The 26,162-nt window shown below is 36.7% G+C and overlaps 1 protein-coding gene across 5 annotated transcripts in view; it reads left to right on the forward strand.

Annotated features, from left to right (window-relative positions):
• The window catches only part of RFX3 (regulatory factor X3), a 329,994-nt gene that overhangs the window by 180,199 nt on the left and 123,633 nt on the right, over positions 1-26,162 (forward strand). For all 5 annotated transcript variants that reach the window (XM_021006282.2, XM_021006288.2, XM_078152509.1 and 2 more), the window contains one exon: positions 9,027-9,124. In XM_021006282.2, the coding sequence (XP_020861941.1) occupies positions 9,027-9,124 (98 nt within the window). The remainder of the gene's footprint in view (positions 1-9,026; positions 9,125-26,162) is intronic.

The following is a 26,162-nucleotide window of genomic DNA, read 5'->3' on the forward strand; positions in this document are numbered from 1 at the left end:
GAAATTATTTACTAGAATACTAGACTTAAATTTTTTTGAGCTATCCTATGATAATAATACTGTGTGCTCCAACCATCATTGTTTAATAACATCATTGATACAACCAAAGCTCACTTTAAAAGTCGCAAAACCCAACTGCCAGCATTTATCATTTATAACATTGTTCTCATGGAACTAATTGCTCAATGTGCAATAATGTCATTTTTTCATAGAACCAATTAATGATTTTAGGTCTGCCTGTATTAATAATAGGACTTAGTCATAATGTTATAACATGCTGTGCATTTGCAGCTTTAGGCTTATAAAAATATAGTTACCCAATTTATATACAATTGATTAGATTAATGTAAGTAATAAATTTCACTGGCACAGAGTAATATAAACAGCACAGTGTAGTAGAAGAGGGTGGTGGATTCGGAGTCAGAAGACTTGGACTCCAATGTTAGCTCTGCCATTTAATGCTTCTGTGGCTCCGAACAAATCTCTTTATCTTGAGGACCTTCAGGTCCCTCATCTCTAAAGTGAAGTGTTTGGACTACATCTCTAAAATCCCTTCTACCTCTAAATCTATGATGCTTCTAGTAAACCCTAAATAGCTTTCTTAAATATTTTAGGTCATTAAAATTCTCTCAAATACAATATTGGATATTTTCAATAATGCAGTTAAAAAAATACTTAGTATCAACCAAATAGCTGATGAGAATACTCTATAATACCAGAATGATACAGGAAATAAAAGTCTTTACATAATAAAGAAATCTTCACAAAGAGAAGAGAATTGTTTTTAACTGAGAGATGCGCTGAACAATTATACATGATTTCATTTACTATTAAAGATTATTTCTATTTTGAAATGTGTTATTCATCTTACTTTCTCTTAAAAAAACATCCAAAATAACATGATGAATATATTTGTTCTCTAATATGTTAATCTTCTCTGTAGAAATAAGTTGTTTCACTATAATGTGTAATTTGTTTTGTTATGCTTTCCTTGTATAAATAATAAAGATTTACTAATACACAAAACAAGTATTATTGTTGTAACATTACCTTTGAATACAATTAGAAAGTGTTTCTACTGCTTTAAAATATATATTAATGAGGCCAAGAGTAAGTATTTTATTAATTTGTTATTAGGTATTTAATAATTACTCATCAGGAATACTGTGAGGGGAGTTCTAGTTCAGGTGTGAATTGGTTTAGATGTCCCACTGAGGTCCATACCAAATCTGAGATTCTGTGGTCCTGGCCAGTACATATTATACACATTTGCTTCTGATGGGATAGAATCTCCTTTTTCATTTGGCAGTACAGATAAATAGATAGCTAATAGAACTGACACTCATCAAGGACAGACTTTATCCCTGACAATATCTTTGATACATCAAGTGACTGACCTTAAGTAAAGTAGATCAAGTTGGATTTTAGCTTGACATGTGTAGTCCTGTTTTTCTTTGGTGATTAATTACATGGACAGTAGGGAATCATATCTCCTAAATACTTGTCTTACATTCTCCCTTTTTCTGTTTCATTATTTTTTTTAAAAAATTCCCAAGCCAAGAAAGGTGAAGAGGTTAAAAAAAAAAGCAAGCTTATCAGTTCTCTTACTTGTTTGCAGCTCTTCTTTGGTTTGGTTGGTGGAGAAGTTAATAATAACAGTCAGAATAGATTTGGGAGATTAGATTTTACATAACCATATTATTCCTCTTCCTTAAATGATTGGGTGAGGTTGGAAGTGAATGAACAGTCCATAGCTTATAGTTTCTATAGTTTATCAGAAATAGGTTCATTAAAAAGAAGAGAGGAGTCTAAAGGTTCAAAATGGTGAGGTTGTAGATGTGTGTAGCAAAGTGGTTACAAGGTGCTAGTATCTCCATGCCTTTTAGAAATGTCATCCTGAACATTAATGATGCTAATATACAAATAAGTAATATATTGAATGACTTTTATACCAGATAATGAGGAAGTAAATATTTGTCTAGAAACTATATGCAGCAAAGAATAATTAACTTAAGAACATCAGCTAATGATATATGAACAATTTTAAATCATAGCAAAATGACCTGCTTGCAAGTATAGATGAAATAAAATGCAATGTTGCTTTATAATTACACCATTGGCCTTTGTTGATTCATAAAAGCACATTTGAAACTTGATTTCTAGTCAAATCAACACATGTAATTTTGGAAAATGACTTGAGTTTATTGTCAATTATAAAACCCAGAGTCACTCTGGATGTAATAAACACTTTACATGACTTCTCTCTTGCTCTGTTAAAAAAAAAATTCTCTTATTTGTCTACAATTGTAAGCTGTAATTAGTTCATTCAGTGAGTATTTATTGAGTGACTACATATTCATGCATGTGCCAGGAACTCTGGGGGATACAAAATAAGAATCATCCCCTGACCTCAGGGAACTAAGGATCATTTTGGAAAAACAAAACACACACATTTCTTTCTTCTTACCCCCCACCTTCCCATTACCTTAAGTACATGCTTTTCAACAGCCTCCTTTCCCCTTAACCCATATACTAGTGTACCCAGTGCCCACCACTACCAAATTATTCCAGTATGATGCTTCCCCTTCCAAAGAAACCATGCTGGGCAACATCTCTTCCTTAGTCTTTATTTTAAATCATACCAAGGCTATTATGTACTTGATAGCAATAAAGCGATGCTTCTTTAGAAAATATTCTTCAATCAGATTTTTCACCGGGTCAGAAGCATTGTATTCCCTTCTTTCCCCTGCCCTGCCAATTTAGTCTGAATTAGCAGTTATAATTGTTTTTTAAATTCCTTGTGTTGTTCCCATTATAGTTACTGATCTGGCAATATATGCTCCCTTTTCTTCATCCACTATACTTCAAAAAATGTCTCATATATACATTAGAGCTCAAAATCTCACTGCTTAAAGGACAGAAGTACACACTGGTAATCCAAGCAGATTTAGTAAGGATTTTGTCAGTGCATCAAGGTCTGTCTTGTCAGTGTTTCTTTTTATTCTTTTCTTTTAGCAACCATTTATCTAACATATTTTCAGCTAACCCTTGGGGAACATGCAGTGGAGATTTTTACCTGAGATGTAATGGGAATTAGAATATTTGGTCCAATCCTTAAGGAATTACAATCTATCATCCTTTTTTCCTCCTCCTTTTCTGAGCCAAATTCCTTTAAAAACCCATCTCTACACCTATTTTCTCTGAATCCCATCTTTCTCTCTTCTAAGTGCTCTGCAATATGGCTTCCAATTTCATCATTCACCTGAAGCGGCTCTCTCCAAAGTTACCAGTGATCTCTTAAATCCTATATCTAATAGGCTCTCCTCAATCCTCATCCTTCTTGTTCAGTCTGCAACATTTGGCAATGTTGACTTAACCTATCTTCTTCACTCTCTGGGTTTTTATGACCAGGTCACTCCTTATCAGTATCCTTTAATGGATCATTATTTCTGTTATGCCTCCCTAACTGTGGGTGTCCCCACAGGCTCCATCATGGGCTCTCTTCTCCTCTGCCTTTGTACTTTCTCATTTAGTGATCTCCTATGCTCCCACTGATTCAGTTATCATCTCAATGCAGATGACTCCTAGATCTGTATATCCAGTTATAGTCTCTTTCCTGAATGCCATATCACCAACTGCCCATTTTACATTTTGAGCTGGATTTCTTAGAGGCATCTCAAATTCACCATATCCAAAACTGAATTCATTTCTGAATTTTCTAAATTTCTGTTGAGGACAGCATTATCCTTCCATTTACCCAAGCTCACAACCTCGATATCATCCTTTACTGTCATACTCTACTATCACTCTCCTCACACATTCAATCCATTGCCAAATATTGCTGATTCTGTCTCCACCATGTGTCCTATATATGCCACCTTCTCTCCATTCATAGGGCCACTATTCTGGTTCAAGTCTTCAGAATTTCTCAGTTTGCTCTTGCAGTACTTTTCCATTTGGTTTCCCTCTCTCACTACTCTAATCTATCTTACATTTAGATGGTAAAGTAATATTTACTAATGCTTTAAGTATTACCATTCCATTCCTTACCTCTACAAAATTCAGTGGCTCCCTATTTACTTCTAGGACCAACTCTTCCAGCATTTAAAGCCTTTCAAAACCTGACTCTTTCCTGCCTGCGTTCTACAGTCCATTCATCCTGGCAGATTTGTTCTGTTCAGATAATATCCTATCTTCCATCACTGAGGTTTTATACTGGCTATGCTCAAGCTAAAAATCCTCCCTCCCCACTGCCTACTCTTAAAACTCAACTCAATTTGCCACCATCTATAGATAATAGTGTTCTCCCTCCCCAAATTACTTTGTATTCATTCTGGGTATATTCTGTACCTACTTATGTGTACATGCTGTCTATCCCATTAGAATGTGAGCTCCCTGAAGACAGAAGCTGTTTTATTTTTTTCTTTGAATCCTAAGTACATGTACAATGTCTGACACTTAACTGCAAACATAATAAATGTGGTGGTTTTTTTTTACTAGTTGATCATCAGAGTGATATTTTGTTCAATTCATACATGAAACTGCTGGAGAATATAAGTATATATAAGTATATAAGAATATAAGTAGGGTAAAATGTGCATTAATGAGTATAGTAAGTGCTCAAAGCAAGGGAGGGATCATTTTAAGATGGGGAAAATTAAATAAAATAATAAATTAAAAATTAAAATGGAGAAAAGAGAAGACTTTTAAAAATGTATTTTATTTATTTCATTAATTATTTCCCAATTATAAGTAAAAAAATTTTTAACAATCTTTTTTTAAATTTCGAATTCCAAATTCTGCCTCTCTCTTCTTCTTTGAGAATTCAAGCAAATTTAATATCAGCTATACATGGGAAGTCATGCAAACATATTTCCATATTAGCCATGTTGCAAAAGAAGATACAGCTAAAGAAAATAAAACAAGAAAAACATTTTTAAAAGTATGCATCAGTCTGCATTCAGAGTCTATCATTTCCCTCTGAAGGTGGATAGCATTTTTCCTCATGGGTCCTTTGGAATTGTGTCAGATCATTATCTTGATCAGAGTAGCTATTTCATAGTTGATCATCCTTATAATATTGCTATTACTATGTACAACGTTCTCCTGGTTTTGCTTCCTTCATTTGGTATTAGTTCATCTAAGTCTTCCCAGGTTTTTCTGAAACCATTTTCTCATCATTTCATATTGCACAGTAGTATTGCATCACAATCATACGCTACAAGTTATTCAGACATTCCTCAGTCCCCTCAATTTTCAATTCTTTGCTATCACAAAAAGAGCTGCCGTAAATATTTTTGTACAAATAGGTCCTTTTCCCTTTTCTTTGATCTCTATGAGATACAGACCCAGTAGTAGTATTGCTAGGTCAAAGGGTATACATAGTTTTATAGCTCTTTGGACATAGTTCAAAATTCTTCTCCAGAATGGTTGGACTAGTTGACGATTCCAACAGCAGTACATTAGTGTCTCATTTTTTCCAATTCCCACCAGCATTTGTAATTTTCCTTTTTTGTCATGTTAGCCAATCTGATAGGTATGAGGTGGTATCTCAGAGTTGTTTTAATTTGTATTTCTCTAATCAATAGTGATTTAAAGCATTTTTTCATGTGATTATTGGCTCCACCACCATAAGTTTATCAAGAGAAGACTTTTTAGAGGAAATAAATATTGAATCTGGCTCCGAATAAAGTAGTAGATATGTATCATTAAACATATTTTCTGCAGGAGGGCACTTAGGAAAGAAGAGAACCCTAGGAGTAAGGGAAATGAGGCAAGAAAAAGGAAGCTATATACATGAGGAATAGTAAGGCTGACCTCACTGGAGTGAAATGACCTTGTTGACTCTTCAAATGGAACTAATTAATGGGCAGTGAATTTCAGATGCTCAGCCAAGTCATTTAGACCTCTCATCTCCACAAAAAAAAATTTAGTGTGATTTTGGAGTGTAGAGGACTCCCAACTGAAGAAAATCCATCCACCAGTGCAGTTCAGCAACTGTTTTGCAACTTAGAGTTTTAGATAGTTGTCTGAGGCCACTGAAAGGTTAAATGACTTGCCCAGGATCAAATGGCTAGTAGGTGTCCAAGCAGCACTAGAACTCAAGTCATGCTGACTCAGACCAGTTCTTTATCCACTAAAACAGCCTGGCTATGTCTTCATCTTATATGTACTGTGCACTTAATAACTATTTGTTGCTGTTGTTGAAAGACAATGGGGAGCTTGTTCTTAAGCATGGGATCAATATGATGCTTTTGTCTTTTAAATTCTGAAGTGTTTTTTTTAATTTCCCCTTTTTATTATGAACTTAACAAAATCACTGAACATGAACATTTCAGTATACAAAGAACAAAGAGGATCTTATGTGGAAATTTAATTCTCTGTTATGTACAGCTTAGTATTTTTAAAGTGAATATTAAATTTAACATGATAACACCCTGCTTGTCTGTGTCCCCTTCTGAACTTCCTTTGGCTCTCTTCTGAATATTTTTAAAATGTTTAATTGATGCTCTTTTCTCTCTTCTTTTTTTTTCCATCAATATCACTACCCATTCATATCACCCTACTTTTCTCTACCTCCAAATTAAAAGCCTTCTCTTGTAACAAAGTAGTCAGGCAAAAAAAAAAATCACACACTGGGCATGTCTGAAGATGTGTTTTGTATTTTGTACCTATGTAGTCCATCATCTCTCTGACAAAAGATAGGAATCATGCTTCATCAATCTTCTGGAGTCATGATTGGTCATTATATTGATCACAGTTTTTAAAGTTTTCATTTATAATGTTGTGGTTATTAAATAAATAGTTCTCTTGGTTCTGCTCACTTCACTCTACCTCAGTTCATATTTTCTGAATCCATCTGTTCCTTTCATCATTTCTTATAACATAATGGTATTCTATTACTGTCATATACAGTACTATAATTTGCTCAGCTATTCCCCAACTGATGGATATCTACTCACTTTATTTTCAGTCCTTTGCTACAAATATTTTTGTATGAATCAGTCCTTTTCCTCTGTCTTTCACCCTTTCAGGGAGGGGTGTAATATGCCTAGCAAAAACAAAGAGTATATACAAGTTAGTGATTTGAGGGGTATGGCTCCAAATTTCTATCCAGAATGGTTAAATCAATGGTACCTTGGTATGCCTACAGCCCTTTCCACAAACATCATTTTCCTTTTTTTTGAAATCCTTGTCAATCTGATGAGTATGAGGTATATTTTAATTTACATTTCTCTTGTTATTAGTGACTTGGGATATTTTTACATGGTTATTGCCAGCTTATGTAACTTTTTTCAAAAAGTTGCGACTTATAATTTGACTACTTTTTGTAAAATGGCTCTTGTTCTTAAATATTTCTATCAATTCCCTCAATATCTTGCCTATGAGACCAATATCAGAGAAATTTCCTGCAAAGATGTTTTTCCCAGTTGACTTTTTCTTCTAATTCTAACTGCATTTATTTTGTTTGCGTACAATCTTTTTCATTTTATAGCTAAATCATATTTCTTTAATATTCTTCCTTAAGGAGGAAACACAGGTTGCAGAAAACTGCATAGATATCTGAGCTATAGATATAGATATCTGAGCAATATCTTTTTATTTTAATAGTTGTAAAATCAGATTCAAGAGCTTTCAACAGCTCTAAAGACAACTTTTTCAAGAAATAATGCAATGTTTAGCCCATGGGATAGATCCTTTATGGAATATTTTTAGAGGGACACCATTCACACAGTATGACAGACTATGTGGTCAGCACCTGTGGAGGGAGTGTTACTGAGAGGTATAGAACATAAAATCCCACTTCTAATTGTTAATTGATTACAAAAAACATTTGACTTGGTAGAGAAAAATACAAAAATCTTGAAAGATGTTCTCTAATAAGCTTATTTTCATATATATTCATATGTAAAGTCAAACAATGAACCCATTGTCTGATCTTGTCTGATTTTTTATGCAATCTATGATGATTTTTTTCTGATTATAGAAAGGAATTTATATCAAAAGTTTTTCAGTGGTCTGTTTCATTTGTACAAAAAAATTTTTGTTACTTAAAAGTCTGCCACTGTTTTATTTTCAGGGAAGTGCTACAGTGCTCTATGTGGGTTCATTAATACTTGTCAGTGAAGTAGAGAAGCCTTTGGTTTGATGATGATCTGTACAACCTTCATTTTTTTTTTCAACTTTGCCAGTACCATTGGGCACTTATGCTAATTAAGTTGATTTGCATAGTTTATGCAGCCTAAGTGGGACCTGAGAATTGTTAGAGCATTTCATGTTTTGCTTCCTATAACCATATGAGGTTAATATTATTTTCATCAAACTGTCTGTTATAATGTAACTTACAGTGCTCACAGTTCAGATGGTAGCCAACTAAGTGCCTTTCTCAGTCACCCAGGGTCCTTGGAGATTGTAGTCAAGGCAGCACGTATTGGACTGTGGTTATCTGTGGGCACTTCATGTCTACTGTCAAAAAATGGCATACTCTAATTTATAAAATCAATAATTTAAGATCAGTATAGGTTTGTGTGATCATTCTGTGTGGTTTCCTTTCAGTAATGATGCTAATTAGCAGCCATGAATACCAGCAATTGAAATAAAACCTTTCATATTATTTACCAGTTAGTTATACTGGCAAGAATCCTTTTTTTCTTAAGCAATGTTAATAGTATATATGTATTATATAGCTTTATATGTAGGTCTGAAATTCTGATTTTTTTAAGTTTATTGAAGTGATAATGAGCATCTTAAGAACTGCATTCAACTGAAGTCACTAACATGAACCTTTCAGAATTATAAACCCAAACATTTTAAAGTGTGTACATTTTTGTAAAACAGAATTCATATGCCTCAATTTAAACACTGTGCTTCATCCAGAATTAACAAGAACTTAAATTTAAATTACTGTCTATCTAGTAGTTTATTTTTTTAATGACACGATTGCATCTTACAGCAACCATTAGAACAGACTCAGTAGTCTACATCCATATCTACAATGCACAATGTCCCTTGTATTTATTTTTCAGGTACAGCAAGTACAGACTGTACAGCAGGTGCAGCATGTCTACCCAGCTCAGGTGCAGTATGTGGAGGGAAGTGATACAGTCTACACAAATGGAGCAATGTAAGTACATTAGAAACTTTCTAATTCAGTTTGGTTGGAAAAAATGTCTTAAGCATCTGACATGTGGTGCTTCATTGGGCTGAAATATTATTTATCTTTTAGATAAATTCCTCCCATTTCAGTTGAATTTGACAAGCACTTATCAAGCACCTACTATGTGTCAGTAACTATTCTGGGTGCTGGGATGATTACCAAAAAAAAAAGAAAAAGAAAGAAAGAAACAGTCCTTGCCCTCAATAGGTTCACATTCCTAGGTGTGTGTATGTGAGGGAAGGAGAGAACAACACTGATTTAGATAAGCTAATATAAAATGTACACAAAGTAAATATGAAGTAATTTGAGGGGAGAGGAGGTTGTTGGGGAGATTGCTAATAACTGAGGGCATCAGGAAAGGGCCTTAGGTAGGAGGAAGCACTTGGCCTAAGTCTTAAAGGGAAGGAACTAGGAACAGATGTGGGAAATAGATTGTACAAAGGTACAAAGCCTGGAAATTGGAGGATATAGAAAGCAGGCCTATTGGAACTTAATGCATGGGCTAGCAATGTGAAATCAGTCTAGAAAGACAAATTGGAGCCAGGTTGGAAAGGGATTCATATGCCAAAAAGAGACATTTGTATTTTATCCTAGAGGCAGTAGGGGTCACTGAAGCTTCTTGGTGAGGATAGTGAGGTGGTCAAACCTGTACTTTAGGAATATCTGTTTTGTAGCTGTGATCAAGGGAAGAGACTAGAGAGTGGCAGAAGGGTTATTTACTAGTCTACACAAGAGATAATGAAGGCCTGAATTAGGGCAGTGAATGTGTGTGTGGAAAGAAGGAGATGGATGCAAGAGATGTGGTAATAGAATTGACAAGACTTGGTAATTCATCAGATATCCCTTATAAAAGAGAATGAAGAATCAAGGATGATGCCTAATTTGCAAATATGGGTGACTAAAGGGATGGTGATTTGTGAATAAATGAATGAATACATGAATAAATGAATGAGCATTTTTAGGCCCTTACTTATGTGCCAAGAACAGTGCTAAGTAGTGGATATGAAGGCAAATAGAAAATCAGAGAGGAGGTTGACTGGAAAGGAGCACAGGCTTGCTTCCAGGGAACGATGAGGGGACATAGTCTGGTATCCACTATTTGCTACCAACTGTAGGTGAAAGGAAGACACAAATCTGACAGAAAAGACTGCAGGGCCCAAATATGACAAGATAAAAGATCCTTAGCTCTGTTTGGATTCAAATAATTATGCAGTATCAAATCCACCTCATAGTCAGACTCAGGAATAGCCAGTGGGTAACATTCCTTTTCAAAGGAACATAATGGGGAAACTGATGTTTCCTTCCATTGCCTTACCTCCCTATAGCCCCTGGCCCTTAATTCTAGCTAGGCTCCATTCTCCCTTGGCCATATGGTCCAGGTCCCTGGCATTCTATTACCTCACAGTCCCAGCAGACTACTTGGCCACTCCTAGATCTCTCCCACAGTCTTCCTGTATATAAAGTCCATCTTGTCGCCATTAAGATGCTCAGATTCTTAAATCTGGCCGCTGTTCAGATTCTCATAGTCTAGCTCACTAATGTTCAGACTCCTTAAGAGTCTGCCTAATATGACAACATTCTAATAAACCTTGTCTTTGTCTGAAAAAAGGCTTGGGTCGAATTCTTTTGGACAGGACCCATGTGTTGTGATTTTGGGGTTCCAGCTCCCCTAAGCCTCAACAGTTGGAGCTTCCAGAAGTTTTCTTGTTCACTCCTCTGGCCCAGATGAATGTTGGCTTCAGTGATTTTAAGCTAAGGAAGCTTTTTTCATCATAGAGGCCAAGCTGCATCTTTTGTCCTGCCTTTTCATTGTCTCGTAATTCTTCCTCCTGATTACAGCTAACCACACTCCAAACTGTTAATAGTATTAACTGTAATGATTCTGATGGGCAATGAAAACACCTAGGCCTTGAAGGAAATGAGGGTTGGGGCAGTGGAATCCATTCTAAGTGTGGACAAAGGCAGAGGACTGGATGAAATCATGGAGGGGGATAGGATTATAGATTTCAATTGGGTGGATCATAGATATAATCTAGAATACAATCTAATCTGTAAAATGAGAGAGCTGAATTAAGGTGCCTCTAAAAATCTCTTCCTGCTCAGAGTCTGTAATCCTGTTAATGATTGTCATGCCTAGCTGCCTTCTTCCTTTGCCCCTTCAATCCTTTTCTTCCATTGATTAGATCTTCCTAAAATCCCATTTTGAGGAGGGGTAGAGACTAGCCATCCTTCATTCTCTTCATTCTCTCCCCCCCCCATTCCTTTTAGCCCCCTTTTCTGTGTTATCTTTCCCCATTGGAATATATGCTTCTTGAGGGCAGGGACTGTCTTTTTCCTTATACTTGTATCTCCAGCACTTAGAGCATCTAGTAGGAGCTTAATAAACACTTGTTGTAGTGCTTCATTGGCAACATCAGAAGATCAGGAAGAAAGCCCCCATCATGTTGGATGCTGCCCTGTGGAGGAGTGTTTGGAGAACACGGCCAATAGTCACACAGAATAAAGAAGGCAAGGATGGGTTGTCATCTGCAGTGTTGGAGTCATTGTCTACATGGATGAGATAATAACAGATTTTAAGTAATGAAAAAATAAAATCTGCTGAGAGAATGTAAGCTCCTTGAGGGCAAGGACTATTTCATTTTTGTGCCATATGTATAATGTGCATTTAATAAATGCTTGTTGTTAAAAAAAAAAAGCAAGAAAGAAAGAAAGAAAAGAAAATCCATCCTGGTTTTTCAAATAGGAGGGTTCAGCTGCAGGAGGTTTGAAAATGCCCTCTGATTCTTAGAGTGTAGTAAGGCACAGGGATTCTTAGAATTCATCATCATAATAGATGACTATTCTTGGGGGATCTGAAGAGCCATTAGGACAGTTGTTAAGGCCCAGGAGTCTTACATCTTACCTGAAGAATTCTAATTGATGACCCCCTTCTCATCCAAGTGACATGAGTGGCTATATCTTCCACCTCAACTAGTAGCTTAGAGGATCCCAAGTCCTGGACAAGCCTAGGGACTGGTGGAGTGGGCTTTCTAGGCTACATCCTGCAAGGATGGGGATGGAGGAAAAATCAGCATCCAGGAAGGAGGAGGAAAACCAAAAGGAAGCATTGGCAGGGATATTGAGAGACAGAGAGATCCTGGCAAAATCTGAGAAGGGCTCAAGTTGAGATGGGGCGAAGGTCTCATGGATCAATTGGCAAGCATTCATTAAGCACTTTGTGCTAGGCACTGGGGATAAAGAAAACAAAAGTTAAAAGTCACTACCCCCCAGATGCTTACATTCTCTCAGTAAAGGTTCATAAATGAATATATATATTTATGTCTATATCTATATATCTGTATATATATATATATATATAAAAACATACACACACATATATATGCACATATATAGATTGTGTATATATATACACACACACACATTTACACACATATATAGATTATGTATATATATATATATATGCAAATATATATATGATGAAATACAAAATAAATATAAGGTATAGAAAGATTGAGAGGGAGAATACAAGCAGATTGGGAGACCTAGAATGTTTTCATGCAGACCAGAGGTGTCAAAAACCTCAGGCTGCAACAAAGAAACCAGATTCACATATAATTGGGAAACATTTAACCCCACCTCCAAATAATACAATAGGACATAGATAATGTGACTAGTGGTTTTCTAAGACAGTATTCAGCCTGCAGGGATCCTTATGTATGGGTGAGTAGCCTTGTTTCTGTTTGACTTGGACACCACTGATATACACTATTTTTCTTAAGCCAAACCTTGAAGGAAAGCAGAGATTCAAAGAGTTGATGTAGGAGTACATTCCATGCACAGGAAGTAGCCAGTACAAAGGTGCAGAAATGAGAGCTGTAATATGGTGGGTGAAGAACAGAAGGGGAGGCTACTGCATTTGGACAGCAGAGTTCAGGAAGATGAGTAATGTAGAATGAGGCTTGAAAGGTAAGTTGGGACAGGGTTATACCTATACAAAGGCATGGAAAAAGGAAAATTTAAACGGAGGAAGTTACATAGCATTTGATCCTAGAGGCAATAGAGAAACATTGAAGGTTATTGAGTAAGAGAGTGAAATGACTAGACTTGCCCTTTAGGAATATTACTTTCTCAGCTGTGTGGAGGATGAATTGGGAAGGGGAGAGGCTTGAGTCAGTGAGGTCAATGAAGAGGATGTTACAGTAGTCCAGGCAAGAGCTAATGAGAGACTGAACTACGGTGGTGCCTTTGGGAGTGTGAGAAGGGAAAGCATGTGAAAAATCATTATGAATGAGGGGGAAATGACAAGATGTGGTTACTGATTGGACATTTGGGGTGAGGGCAAATGAGAAGTCAAGAATAATACTCAGATTGCAATCCTGTGTAACTAGAGGAATGATGGTACCCTCAGAAGAAATAGGGAAGTTCTGAAGTAGGGAGTAGGGAAACCATGATGAGTTCAGCTTGGGATGTGTTGAGTTTGAGATAAGATGTGTTTGAAATATCCAATAAGCAGTTAAAGAGGCACAACTGGAGTTTGGAGAAGGAACCTGGACTAAATATATGGGTCCAAGAATCATCTGTATAGAGATAATTAAACCCATGGAAACTAATATCCGTAATACACTTTCACCATGTGAAAGAGTATAGAGAAAGAAGAGAATAGAGCTCAGGACCAAGCTTCGGGGTCCATCCATAGTTAGGGGTATGATATAGAATTTTAACTAATGGAGGAGGCTCAGAAAGAATAGTCAGCTAGGAGCCAGGGCCAAGAAAAGGTAATGTCATGAAATCCCAGAAAAAAGAGTGTCAAAAGCTGCAGAGAAATTGAGAAGGATTAGGACTAAGACAAAGTCAACAGATTTGGCAATTGAGAGATCATTGTTCTTTTCAGTGTATTGATCAGGTTTACTGGTTGTTTTTCTCCTCTTCCTCTTTTTCTTTTAAAAATATTCTTTATTACATGAGTTGGCTTTCTAGGAGGTAGATGAGGGAATGATACTGGGGGAAAATGCAGGTGATATAAAAAAAGAAAAGATATCAATGAAAACTTATTTTTTAAAGAGATTATTGGTAATTTAGGAGAATTTAGTTTCAGTTGTTTGATGGGGTCAAGGGAAGAAGAAATGCAAGAAAGGGTGTGAACAGCTTTTTCTGGGAATTTGACAGCAGGGGAATAGATATGGGATGATAGCTTAAGTAGAGCACTGGCATAGGGGATGATAAGATGTATTTTTTAGGATGCAAAGACTTGGTCAGCAAGGTAGGATGCAGTAGATAAGGAGGAAAAGAGGATTAGAGAGAAAAGGAGATGATTCTAGGGATAATTTAATGGAGAATACAGGAAGAGATGCAACTAGCTGTGCATAGAGATTTGTCTGGTGAAGAGAGGAGCTCTTCATAGATTAGAGCTAAGCAGGTTAGAGTAGGGGGTACTATCAAAGATGAAGAGAAAGGGAAAAGAAGGAGCTCCCAATGAGTGCTCTCCATTCTCTCAGTGAAGTTGAAGCAAGGTCCTCAGTTGAAAGGAAAGAGATGGAGAGACTTGAAAAGAGGTTTGAAAGCGCATCTGTGATGAATGGGGGAGAAAACTATAATTAGTCAACCCAATCAGTCAAGTAGCATTTAGGAAACAACCCTGTGCCAGGCATTGTGCTAAGTAGTGGGGTTGCAAAGAAAGGCAAAAAACACTACCTACTCTTGAGGGGCTTACAGTGTAGCAGGGAAGACAACAGGCAAACAACTAGGTACAAACAAGATTGATCCAGGATAAATTGAAAATTGTGTCAAAGGGAAGGCACTCAGATTAAAGAGGACTAGGAAAGGCTTCTTTCAAAAAGTGGAATTTTAGCTGAAACTAGAAGGAAGATAGAAGGCAGTGATGAGAAGGGAGGGCATTCTAGGCATGGGAGACAGCCAGAGAAAATGCTGGGAGTCAGACAGATATGTAAGGAATAGCAAAGAGGCTAGTGTCACTGGATCACAGAGTAGGTGGAGTGGAGTAAGGTATGAGAAGGTTGGAAAAGTAGAAAGGGGCCAGGTTATGAAGGGCCTTAAAAGCCAAACAGAGCATTTTATATTTGATCCTGGAGGTAATAGGGAGGGAAAATAGGGAGTAATAACAGGATTGTCTTCTGAAGTGAGGACCCAGTTGAGATTAGAAGATGACATTTTAGTGGATCCAGCCAGCTTTGTTCAGTAGCTCATTAGTAGAAACAGAAAAGACAAACAGGTTTGGGGTCAAGCATTGATAGAAGAGGGGCAAAGGATTTGAGAGCCAGAGCCATGTAGAGCTGAATTGATTATTGGATTGAGATTAGGAAGGGTTTGGAGGGAAAAGATAATGAGTTCTGTTTTGGAAATGTTGAATTTGATGTACACATGGATCATCCATGTCAAGTAGTTAATTGGAAATTCAGGACTGGAGCTCAGGAGAAAGATGAGGTTTAGATTTGTAGATTCAGGAGTTATCTGTCTAGAGATGATAATTAAATCCATAGATTCAGATGAGCTCACTAAGAAGGGAAAGCTTGCAAAGAAAGAAGAGAAAAGGAACCAGTGCAGTGTCTTAAGTGACATTTACAATTCGGGTAGGAGATAGATGATGATTCAGCAAAAGATACTAAGAAGTGGTTACACAGCTATGAGAAGAAATAGGAGAGAGGAGTATCCTGAATACCCAAGTTAGAAGAAAGAAGATAAAGGGAAAAGGGGTGGTCAATAGTATCAAACACTGTGAAGAGATCAAAAAGGACATCAATTGAGGAAATGACCATTGGATTCAAAATTTAAAAGAATGTTAGTAATCTTGGGAAAAGTGGATTTGGTCAAGTTGTGGGTTTGAATGTCATTCACAAGGGATCCAGGAGTGAGTGGGTTGTAAAGAAATAGAAACAAGCAGAGATGACTTCCTTGTCTAAGAAAGGTGCAATCTATATAAAATGATAGCTTGAGGGGATAGGTAAAGATTTTTTTTAAAGGAAATCCATGTTTATTAGGCAATAAGGTAGGAACTAGTGGATAAAGAAATGAAAATTTTAGTATAGAGGGAATGATTGAAATGTCACTTTCCTAGAGGAAATAGTATGGGGAATAGTCTCTAGTCTCAAAGACTAGTTAATCAGTCAGTCAACTAGCATACATTAAACATCTACTATGTGCTAGTCACTGTGCTGAGTGCCTGAGATTACAAAGAAAGGTCAAAAACAGTCCTTATTCTCAAGGATCTCAGTCTAATGGAGAAGATGTCATGCAAATAACTATGTATAAACAAGATGGAAAAGGAATCAAGGGCACAAACAGAGGGATTGGTCTTGAACCTCTTTTTCTAAGACTAGAAAAAAGGAAAAGAGAATATCAGGTGATTTCTCAGCAAAATATAAGACAGAGTCCTTTGGTGAGAGTGCTTTGGTGACTTGAGGTGAGAAAAAGTTTTGAACAGACAACATGGGAGAGTAGTATAGTATACTGGAAAGATTATTGCATTTACAATCAAAGGTCCTGGATTGAATCCTCCTTTGTTACTTAAGCTTTATGTGATGAACTTGAGCAATCAGTCAGTCAACAAGTATTCATTAAACTCCTCCTAAGTCCAAGCAACGTGCTAGGTGCTGAGGGGGATACAATCCAATGAATGAAAGACTCCCTACTCACAGTGAGCTTATATTCTAATGAGGGAGAGTAACTTCTCTCTGTACTACAGCTTTCTCATCTGTAGCGTGAAGAGGTTGGACTATATGATCTCTAATGTTACTTCCATCTTATAAATCCTTTGAATCTATAATGTTCTGTTACACAAACTCAACCTAAATAATTTTAACTTTCTACTCCATCATTCCTAATAAGAAATAACAATCTTTTAACTTCATCCAGAATATTAAGAATACTTGGCAGCTTGCTTCCTCACATTTTATGTCATTTTGAATTTTTTGTTCATGTAGTATTTTATTTTTCCCTACTCTCTTCTTTTATAAAATAAAACTTTTATTGATATATTTTGGTTTTGCATAGTCCATATCACCATCGTCTTCTCCTTTCTTGAGAATGATCCCTTATAACAAATGATTTTTGGAAAAAGGGGGGGGGGATTACAGTTCAGCAAAACTAAGCAACACATCATAAAGGTCTGACATTGTATCCACCTTTGTCACCTGTGTAAAAAACATAAAGGTGGGGAAAGGACCTTCTCACCTCTCTTTTTTGGTGCCGAGCTGGCTCATTATGATTTTGCAGCATTCAGTTTCAGTTGTTTTGTTGTTGTTCTTTCCATTTACATTGTTGTGGTCATTTTGTACATTGTTCTTACTTCAGTTTGCATCAGTTCATCTAAGTGTTTCCATGCATTCTATATTAAATCACATTCACCATTTTTTGCAGATAGTGATATTCCATTACTTTTTGAATCACAAGCTGTTTAGCCATTTTTCAATCAATGAACATCTATTTTGTTGCCAATTCTTTTTTTTTCCTATTAAAGTTGTTATAAATATTTTGGAGCACAAGAGACCTTTCCTTTTGCTATTGACTCGTTTGGGGTGTATGTTTAGCAATGACATCTCCAGCAAGTTAAACTTCTCATAGTAAACTTTCAGATTTAAAATATGCCTTATTATAGTTTGTCCTAAGGTATAATGAGGCTCCCTCAGGTAAAACTGTGGTTGAAAAAACACTTATCTACCCATTTCCCAATTATTAGTTATTATGATTTATCAAGAAAATGTTCCTTTTTTTCTACTCACTGTTTCTACCCTGACCAATTAAATGCATGTGAAAAGTTCCTATAGAGTTTATTTACCATGGTGACAACAAAGACTTCACAAAACATTAATGTAGCATCTTCAGAATCTGAGCACAGGGCCTGTTTCAACAAGCTTAAGCTTAGGACTTGCTCAAAGGAAGTACTGTATCTAAAATAAAGTGTCTTGAATTTGTTTCTATTGGCTAACCCATTTGATGTGAGTACTATGTTAGTGAATCCAGAGATAGACAGGTTTAGTCCTGACACAGCCCTGTTACTTTGGGTCTACTCTGTAACATCATATTATATCCTTAATTAGCCATCTCAAATGTATGCATGGGTCAGGAAGGCAGTACGATGATACAAGCAACATGGTGCTGGCATGAGATAACCTGCATCTGAATCTTGGCTCTGCAAATTGCATTCTATCAATGTGACTACCTTTCTGGGCCTCAGTTTACTCATCTGTAAAATAATAAGATTAGAATAGATGACCTTTCCCCACTCTTAGTCTGTGATTTAGTGATGCTAAGTGTGAAAAGGACTCCATGTTTCACATTCATTACTATTACTAGACCACCAATCCAAAGAGCCTTCCTAACTGACATAGGTTAGTAATATCATCTTCCTACACAGGACATCACACTGCTGTCAATTGTATTTAGCAACAAACATCTATCATATTATGAGTTTGAATATAAAAACTAGCCAAGAGAGTCTCCCTTTTTACCATTAAAGTAGATTTTAAAATAAAGGGAGTGGAGTTTGTAGCATTTTTCCTTCAACATTTTTGTTAGCTCAACCCAAGGTTAACTTTCTGAATTTTGTAATACTGACATTTATGATCATTTAATTTTTTCTCCCAGCTCTCACTTTGCCCTCTATATTTCCGATTCTTGTTTGCTTGAATTTATCTTAGGAAAGTGAATTCTAAATTTCTCTGATCCATAGGATTAGAATAGTGCCAAGCTAATGGCTATTCCCTAACTAGTAACTAAATCAGATTTCCTCTGTGTGATATTAAATGCCTTTTGATGATGATGTTTCAGAAGATCTGGGATTGCATCTGATCTCTGCTATGAACCCTTGAGCAAAGTGCTGTGCAACCTGTGGGTGCTCAATTAATACAAGTTCAGTAATGCTCATGTAAGTAGAAGTCCCCATGACATATATCATCAGCAGTGCATGGAATCTCATTCAAGAGGTGATGACAGCCCTCACAGAGATGTGTCATCACTTAGGAAAATGTGTAATTGTTATAAATTGATGCTACGACAGTGTTGACCTTGTTCTGGCTGTTAATATGGACAATTACTGCCATCATAACAGTTTTACAAATTTGAGTCAGTGAGCACATATCAACTGAATGAGTATACAACACAACTGAGAATACACTACCTCTCAACGTGTTTGTAGGAGGTAATTCTTTGCTAGAAGAGTAGGAAACTGGAATTCTTTTTTGCCCACCTTTTTTATGGAAGTATTACAGTAACAGACGATATATAAGATATTCCTTCTCCCTCCTCTGCCTCATTCTACTAGCTTGTACCCCATGTAATCCTTTTTCATCTCTACCTCTTTGAATCTCTAATTTTCTATAAGACACTGTTCAAGTGTCATCTTCTTCATGAAACCTTTCCTAATCTCTCCAGTGTCTAGTACCTCATGCATCCCTAAATTATTGTGTGTGTGTGTGTGTGTGTGTGTGTGTGTGTGTGTGTGTGTGTGGGTTATGCACATATACACATACACACACATATGTACCTATATATGAGTGTGATTGTCTCCCCCAATAGAATGTAAGCTCTGTGAAGGCAGAGATGATTTGGTTTTTGTTCTGCACCCAACACAATGCCTGGAACATAAAAGATGCTTAAGAAATGCTTCTTGATTAAATTTATTGATTTGCTCTGGTGTGATTTGACTTGCACAAAGATTTCCCAGAATTTAGTATACCATTGCTGTATCGTCTAATAGGCCTTATACGGATCACAGATTTCTAGGTTACTTCTAATTGTTAGACTTGAATTAATTCATGCATAGTTTGTAAACAAATGAAAAAAAAGTATTTTGGAAAGTCATTTGTGGAAAACTAGGCTTGAAGTATTCTGAAACCATCTCTGTATAATTGTTTACCTTAATGTTGTGAGCAACTGTGACAGATTTGTTTCTTTTCCATCCTTCTTCCAAAAGACTGTGAAGAAGCATGAGAAAAGAAACTGTTCAGCTCCCTTGGTTGTGGGGAAATAATGAAATATCACTAATTGCAGTTAAATTGACTTTTTGTCAAGTCTTGAAAACTGTGGTTGGAAAAAAAATTTATGGTCACTTTCTATTGCTATTTACATTTAAGTTACTATAGGGCCTCTGTTTAAATATACTGCCTAATTTATTTTAGTGATTGTCTGTGGAAAGTCTATTGTTACATATATATGTGAAATCTGTATACAGAAATATGTCTCTTTGCAAATAGGCATGCAAAAGGATTGCTCCAATTTGGGGAGAGTCCTTCTGGCTATTTCTTTGCAAATGGAGATAAAAATCTTGGTGGAAGATTATAAAATGTTAGAATTTTAAAGCTAGAAAGAATCTTATAGTTCATCTTGTCTGATCTTCCTTACTTTATAGGGAAGGAAACTGAAGCCCAGAGAGGTCAAGTTTGTTGGTACTCAATGTCAAATGTCAATTGTCAATGACAATGACAATGTCAGACAGCTAATTATCAGTAGGATTAGAGATAGAATTTCGTGGGATTTTTTTATAATACCTGGCACTCTGGAGGAGATAGTGAGGCTGGTGGAGGAGGCACAGACCTCCCTCACTCAAACCAAAGTCAATTGCAACTCATGTCATCATCTTCCTGGTGATCATGTCCTCCTTGAGAACAAAGGACGAACCACAACCTGTGTGTAGTCCAAGCAGCCTGAATGGGGACCCAGCTGGCCAGTTCCAGTTGGGCATCTCTTCCTCCTTTCCCCTCCCTTTTTCTCCCCTTCCCTCCCCAATCCCTTCTAGAATGGTTAATATTCTAAGGTTGACAACCATACAGCATAACTGGAAGCCCATTTATATTAAAAAGATAGATTTTGGTGCTTAAAAGCAAGTTGGGAGCAATTAAAATTACAGTGTAGTTTTCCAAACATAATATGGGCCATTCATTTACTCCTATTCAATTCTGAGCCTAAGTCACCTTCAGTACTTTTCCCAAATATGTGTACTGAATATTCTAACTCATGGACTACTTTTCCATTTAATTATATAAACAATAGACTTTAAAAAAATTCTTTCATCCACATATTTTCCCTCTCTCCTTCTCATGGATCTCTTTTAAGAGATCACGGATTGCTTTGAGGATGCTCTGTGTTGTTCTGAGGCTTGATAAAGCCAACACAATAACTTTCTCTGACAGAAGCATTGGGAAGATATTTGTGTCCATTTGAACTCCATGAAGGACATCAAAAAAATACTTCTTAGGAACATGTGTCTCCTTGTATTTTTGACATTAATAGAGATCCATTGAATGTTTAATTCTGGAAATCCATTTATCAAGGGATCTCAGGTTATCTTCAAATATGCATGAAGACTCCTTATTGGAATTTGAGGTTGTCTTTTGCCTGAACAAGCAAAAAAAATTAATAGTCCACAAATATATATGATGGGATACTTTATTCTCCATACCTTACATTTCAGTCATTTATGTGCCTGTAGAGGATCCATGTAAGCCTAACTCAAGGCAAACATCCCTGCTATTAATCTTATGCCTTCATTCCACTCTTACTGCAACAACCCTAGTTCAACCCTTATCCCCTCTCAAATGGTCTACTGCAATAGGTTTCTAACTGGTCTTTTTACCTTAGGAGAGATCTAACTGGTCTTTCTCCCCACTCTATTCCATTTGTCGCTGATTTTTCTAAAGCTTTAGCTCTGACCATGTCAATCTCCTGAATGAATTTCAATGACTCCCTATTCCCTTCAGAATCAAATATAAAGTCCTCTGTTTCACATTTAAGGTTCAAGATAACCTGACCTCTTTCCACCTTCCCAGCCTTCTTATGTCTTACCAGCCACCTTATATCTTACTCCTTTTCTCACATGCCGTGATCCAGCTACGTTGGCTTCCTTGTACTTCCTTGAACATTGTACTTCATATTTTGTCTCCTTGTCTTTGCACTATCTATTCTCCATATCTAGAATGTTCTGCCTCCTCACCTCTACCTCTTTATTTTCTTGACCACTTTAAGGATTCAGCTCAAATGTCAAGTTCTGCAGGAAGCCTTTCTCCATACTCCCGTAGCTAGTGTTTTCCCCCTTTCAGATTACCTTAGTCTACTTTGAATATATGTTGTATGTACCTAGTTACTTACATGTTATTTTCTCCATTACAATATATGCTCTTTGAGGGCAAAGAGTAGGTTTGTTTGTCTTTATATCCTTAGTGCTTTGTGCAGTGCCTGGAACATAGTAAGAGTTTAATCAATGTTTATTGACTGACTCACTGCTTAGTTGCTTGTTGTCCTTCATTATTGGAGAGGACCAAAATGACACCACTACATTGGGGTCAAGGCATGCAGTGTGTCTAGCTATATCTGATCAGACCAATATGAGCTCAGAAGGCTCTACCACAAGTCAGGCACAAATAGTGCATGTGAACTTTTGGGATGGAAGTCTCTAAATTTGCACATCTTATGTTTCTTTTAAGCTACTGAAATTCTGCTTTGCTCATAGAATACAGCACATTCTTTGAAGTGGGCATGCCCTGCTGGGTGGTCCTGTGCCAATGTCTCCCATGTCTCACAATCTATTCCAAAGTTCTTCAGAGAGACCTTGAGAGATTAACTAACTATATATGGTCTCATTCACTCACTATCCCTGGTGACTACTCCCCTGTGATTGTTATCTTTCCAATTAGAATATGAGCTCCTTGAGGTCCAAGACTGTCTTTGCTTTTGTACTTGTATTTACAATGTGGGGCAAAGTACTTTTCACATAGTAAGTGCTTAATGATTTTTCATCCAAAAAATTTTGAATGATGAGAATGTAGTAGGCATATTGGTCAGCTGTTGATGTCCTCTAGATTAGCTTTATTTGTGAAGTAATATCATTTATATTTTTTCCATTTTGTGGGTATCTTTGCTTGCTTTGGTGTCTTTGACCTTGACTCTAGTCAATAGTTTGATCACATACATAAGCCATTTATGAAATCAGATTCCTGCCAATAATCAATCATTTCTTGCTTTAGATATACTCAATTTTATTTTTTGTGTTATTGTTCAGTACTTGCATTGTCCCATATGTGCTTTCCTCATCTTGAGGAAAGTATTTGTGCTCTAGGCATGAACCTCTGCCATATTCTCCAGTGTAATTTTTGGCCTCCCTTCATGCACACCCTAGTGTTGAAGTCACCTATATCAAAGTATATGTTGATTTGGTTTAGAATGTGCAAATCTTTATAGTTCTTCATTGAATTTTTCTAATTCTTTTTTCTCTGTAACAGATGTTGGTATATACATGCCAATTATCTTCATAGTGGCCTTTTTGCATATAAATGATCACTGCAAGATGAGATAACCAAATATCCCATAATTTTTCTTATTGCCTTTGGATACACAATAAAGCCAATTCATTTTTTGCTTCTAGCAGTGAGCCATCCTTCCATTTAGCTACAAGTTCCTTTTGTCATTTGGTTTTATTGATTGCAGGAATATCAATATTGTTGTAGTTAAGTTCTTTCAACATTATGTAAATTTGTTGGTCATTAGATAATGGTTTCACATTTAGAATACCAAGTTTTATTTATAGAATGTCTAAATCTGTGTACTTCTTAGCATCCTCAGTGCCCTTTTCCACCATTCTACAGCTCTGACTATAGAAGTAGAAAAAAAAGATGCACAGGGGTAGGGTGATTTTTTTTTCATGAATTTCCATAGCCAAATTTTTTTTTAATCAGCTAATGATCATTTTCCCAGATATGAGCCTCTCCATACTTAATGGGTTTATACATCAGGTAGCAGACTTTGTCATTAAGGCTACTCAAAATTTTTACAGACTGGTAGATCCTAATAGAGGTTATGGGCTTCTATAATAGCCTTTGAGGATCTAGCATAACTTCCGTGCCTTAAAGTAGCACCAAATTTGGATTTCTGGGAGAGGAAAACAAAAATAATCCATAGATATTTCTTGTGATATTGGCCAAGTTATTTTATCTTTTTATTTGGAATTGGAAACTTAGATTCAACTACCAATTCCATTTCCACCTTGCCAAATTTTCTCATCCGTAAAATAGGGCTAAATAATGCCTGCCTATCACCTCCAAAGGTTATTTGAGCTTGACACGGTAAAAATAAATTAGAAAGTACTTTGAAAAATTAAAAGTACCATTTAACCCTATAACTTATTTGAGGTATAAGACTGGAATGGAAGATTAGGGATGTTTTAGTGGTATAACTTATTGTCATCCTCCTTTGCATTCTGGATCTATTTGGGAACTGCTTTAAAAGCCTTCCAGTAAAATTTATAGCTGATACATCATGGTGTGAAAGTAGCCTCAAGTTTTTGAGGATTAGGCTGGTATATCCTAAGCTCTGGGAGGGCCTACTAAGCTGAAAAGTCTTCACTTGTGAGCTTGGCAGTGGACTGTGTATCCAAGTCTAGGCAAGTTTGGTGTTTTTTGACTGCAGTGGCTTACCCAACTCCTCCAAGGGCATTTATGCTACTTTAATGTTTTGTTGTTGTTGTTGTTCAGTTGTATCCAACTTTTTGTGAGCCCTTATGGGGTTTTCTTGACAAAGTTCCTGGAGTGGTTTGCCATTTCCTTTTCCAGGTCATGTTACAGGTAAGGAAACTGTGGCAAACAGGGTGAAGTGACTTGCCCAGGGTCACACAGCTAGTGAGTATTATGTGTCTGAGTTTGGATTTGAACCCAGTTCTTCCTGACTCCAGGCCCAGTGCTCTATCCACTGCAGCCTTTAATGTAGCACTTTGCAATTTACAAAGCACTTTTAGGGGCGGCTAGGTGGCGCAGTGGATAGAGCGCCGGGCCTGGAGTCAGGAGGACCCGAGTTCAAATCCAAACTCAGACACATAATACTCACTAGCTGTGTGACCCTGGGCAAGTCACTTAACCCCAAGTGCCTCACACCCAAAAAAGCACTTTCCTCACCATAACACTGTGAAAAAGGAAGCATGGATATTGTCATTCCCATTTTATGGGTAAAACTCCTGAGAGAATGGAATAACTTCCATTGATGTTAGTCATGAAGCCAGTAAAGCATCCCCTCCACAGCCCTGAGGTATGAGCCTGACAAATCCAGTTGTCCAAGGTGCACCACTTTTACTGTTACATCACACTGCCTCTCTCCTCTGACATGTGCCCAGTTCTCCCGAGAATGATATGATCCCTACCCTTGTTTTACAAATGTGAGAGAAAATAGAAAGTGGGTACATTACAAAGGACTTCATTGTGCAATACAAACAAAAGTAGTTGGATTTCAGAGAAGAGATAGATTGATGTTGTTTAGATTCTTCAGGAAGTTTTCCTTAAGGTCAGTACTTAAACTGAACCTTGAAATGCACTTGGCTAGGGGACAATGTGTAGAGACAGTGTGTGGGGGGTGGGGTAGAGGGGGGCATTCCAAGCACGGAGAACAACATAACCCTGTAATTAAAGAACCACAAGAATCTGTTACAAAAGGGGAGCAGCTGAGGCAGGTAGGAATAAGTGAAGAAGAGCTGACTTGGAGACTGCTGTAACTTCAATTCCCTGTACCTAAATTAAAATCCCAAGGAAGTCAGTTTCTAATCCTGTCTGAAGCCGGTAATCCTTCCTGATGTACTCACCAGCGAGTTCTATGCAAATGGATTTTATTTGGCATTGACATAACCAAATAATTCATATAATTGCTGTGTACAGGTTGTCAGGATAGCCTTTGCAACAATCACATCAGTTGTAAAATGACCACAGGATAGGAAAAAAGAAAACATTTTGTTCAACATAAATTGGTGGCTATGGAATTTGAGTGACATTATCCTAATACCTAAATAATTTCCTAAAACAAGAAGATCCATTAAAGTAGTTACTTGACATAACATTTCACACTGAAGGAGTATTTTCTCCATAACTATTTCCTGTCTATCATAGTCCCAGCTGAAGTAGCTGGGGCTGCTATTTAACTTGCCTACTCAACCCAAAGTATGAGTAATTGTATATGTCTTTGTGTAGAAGATAATATTTATCTCCATCCAAGGGATGTAGAATAAGTACACCATTTCTGA

Source organism: Phascolarctos cinereus, unplaced genomic scaffold (assembly GCF_003287225.1).
Source record: "Phascolarctos cinereus isolate Bilbo 61053 unplaced genomic scaffold, phaCin_HiC Scaffold_4;HRSCAF=312, whole genome shotgun sequence".
Lineage (NCBI taxonomy): Eukaryota > Metazoa > Chordata > Mammalia > Diprotodontia > Phascolarctidae > Phascolarctos > Phascolarctos cinereus.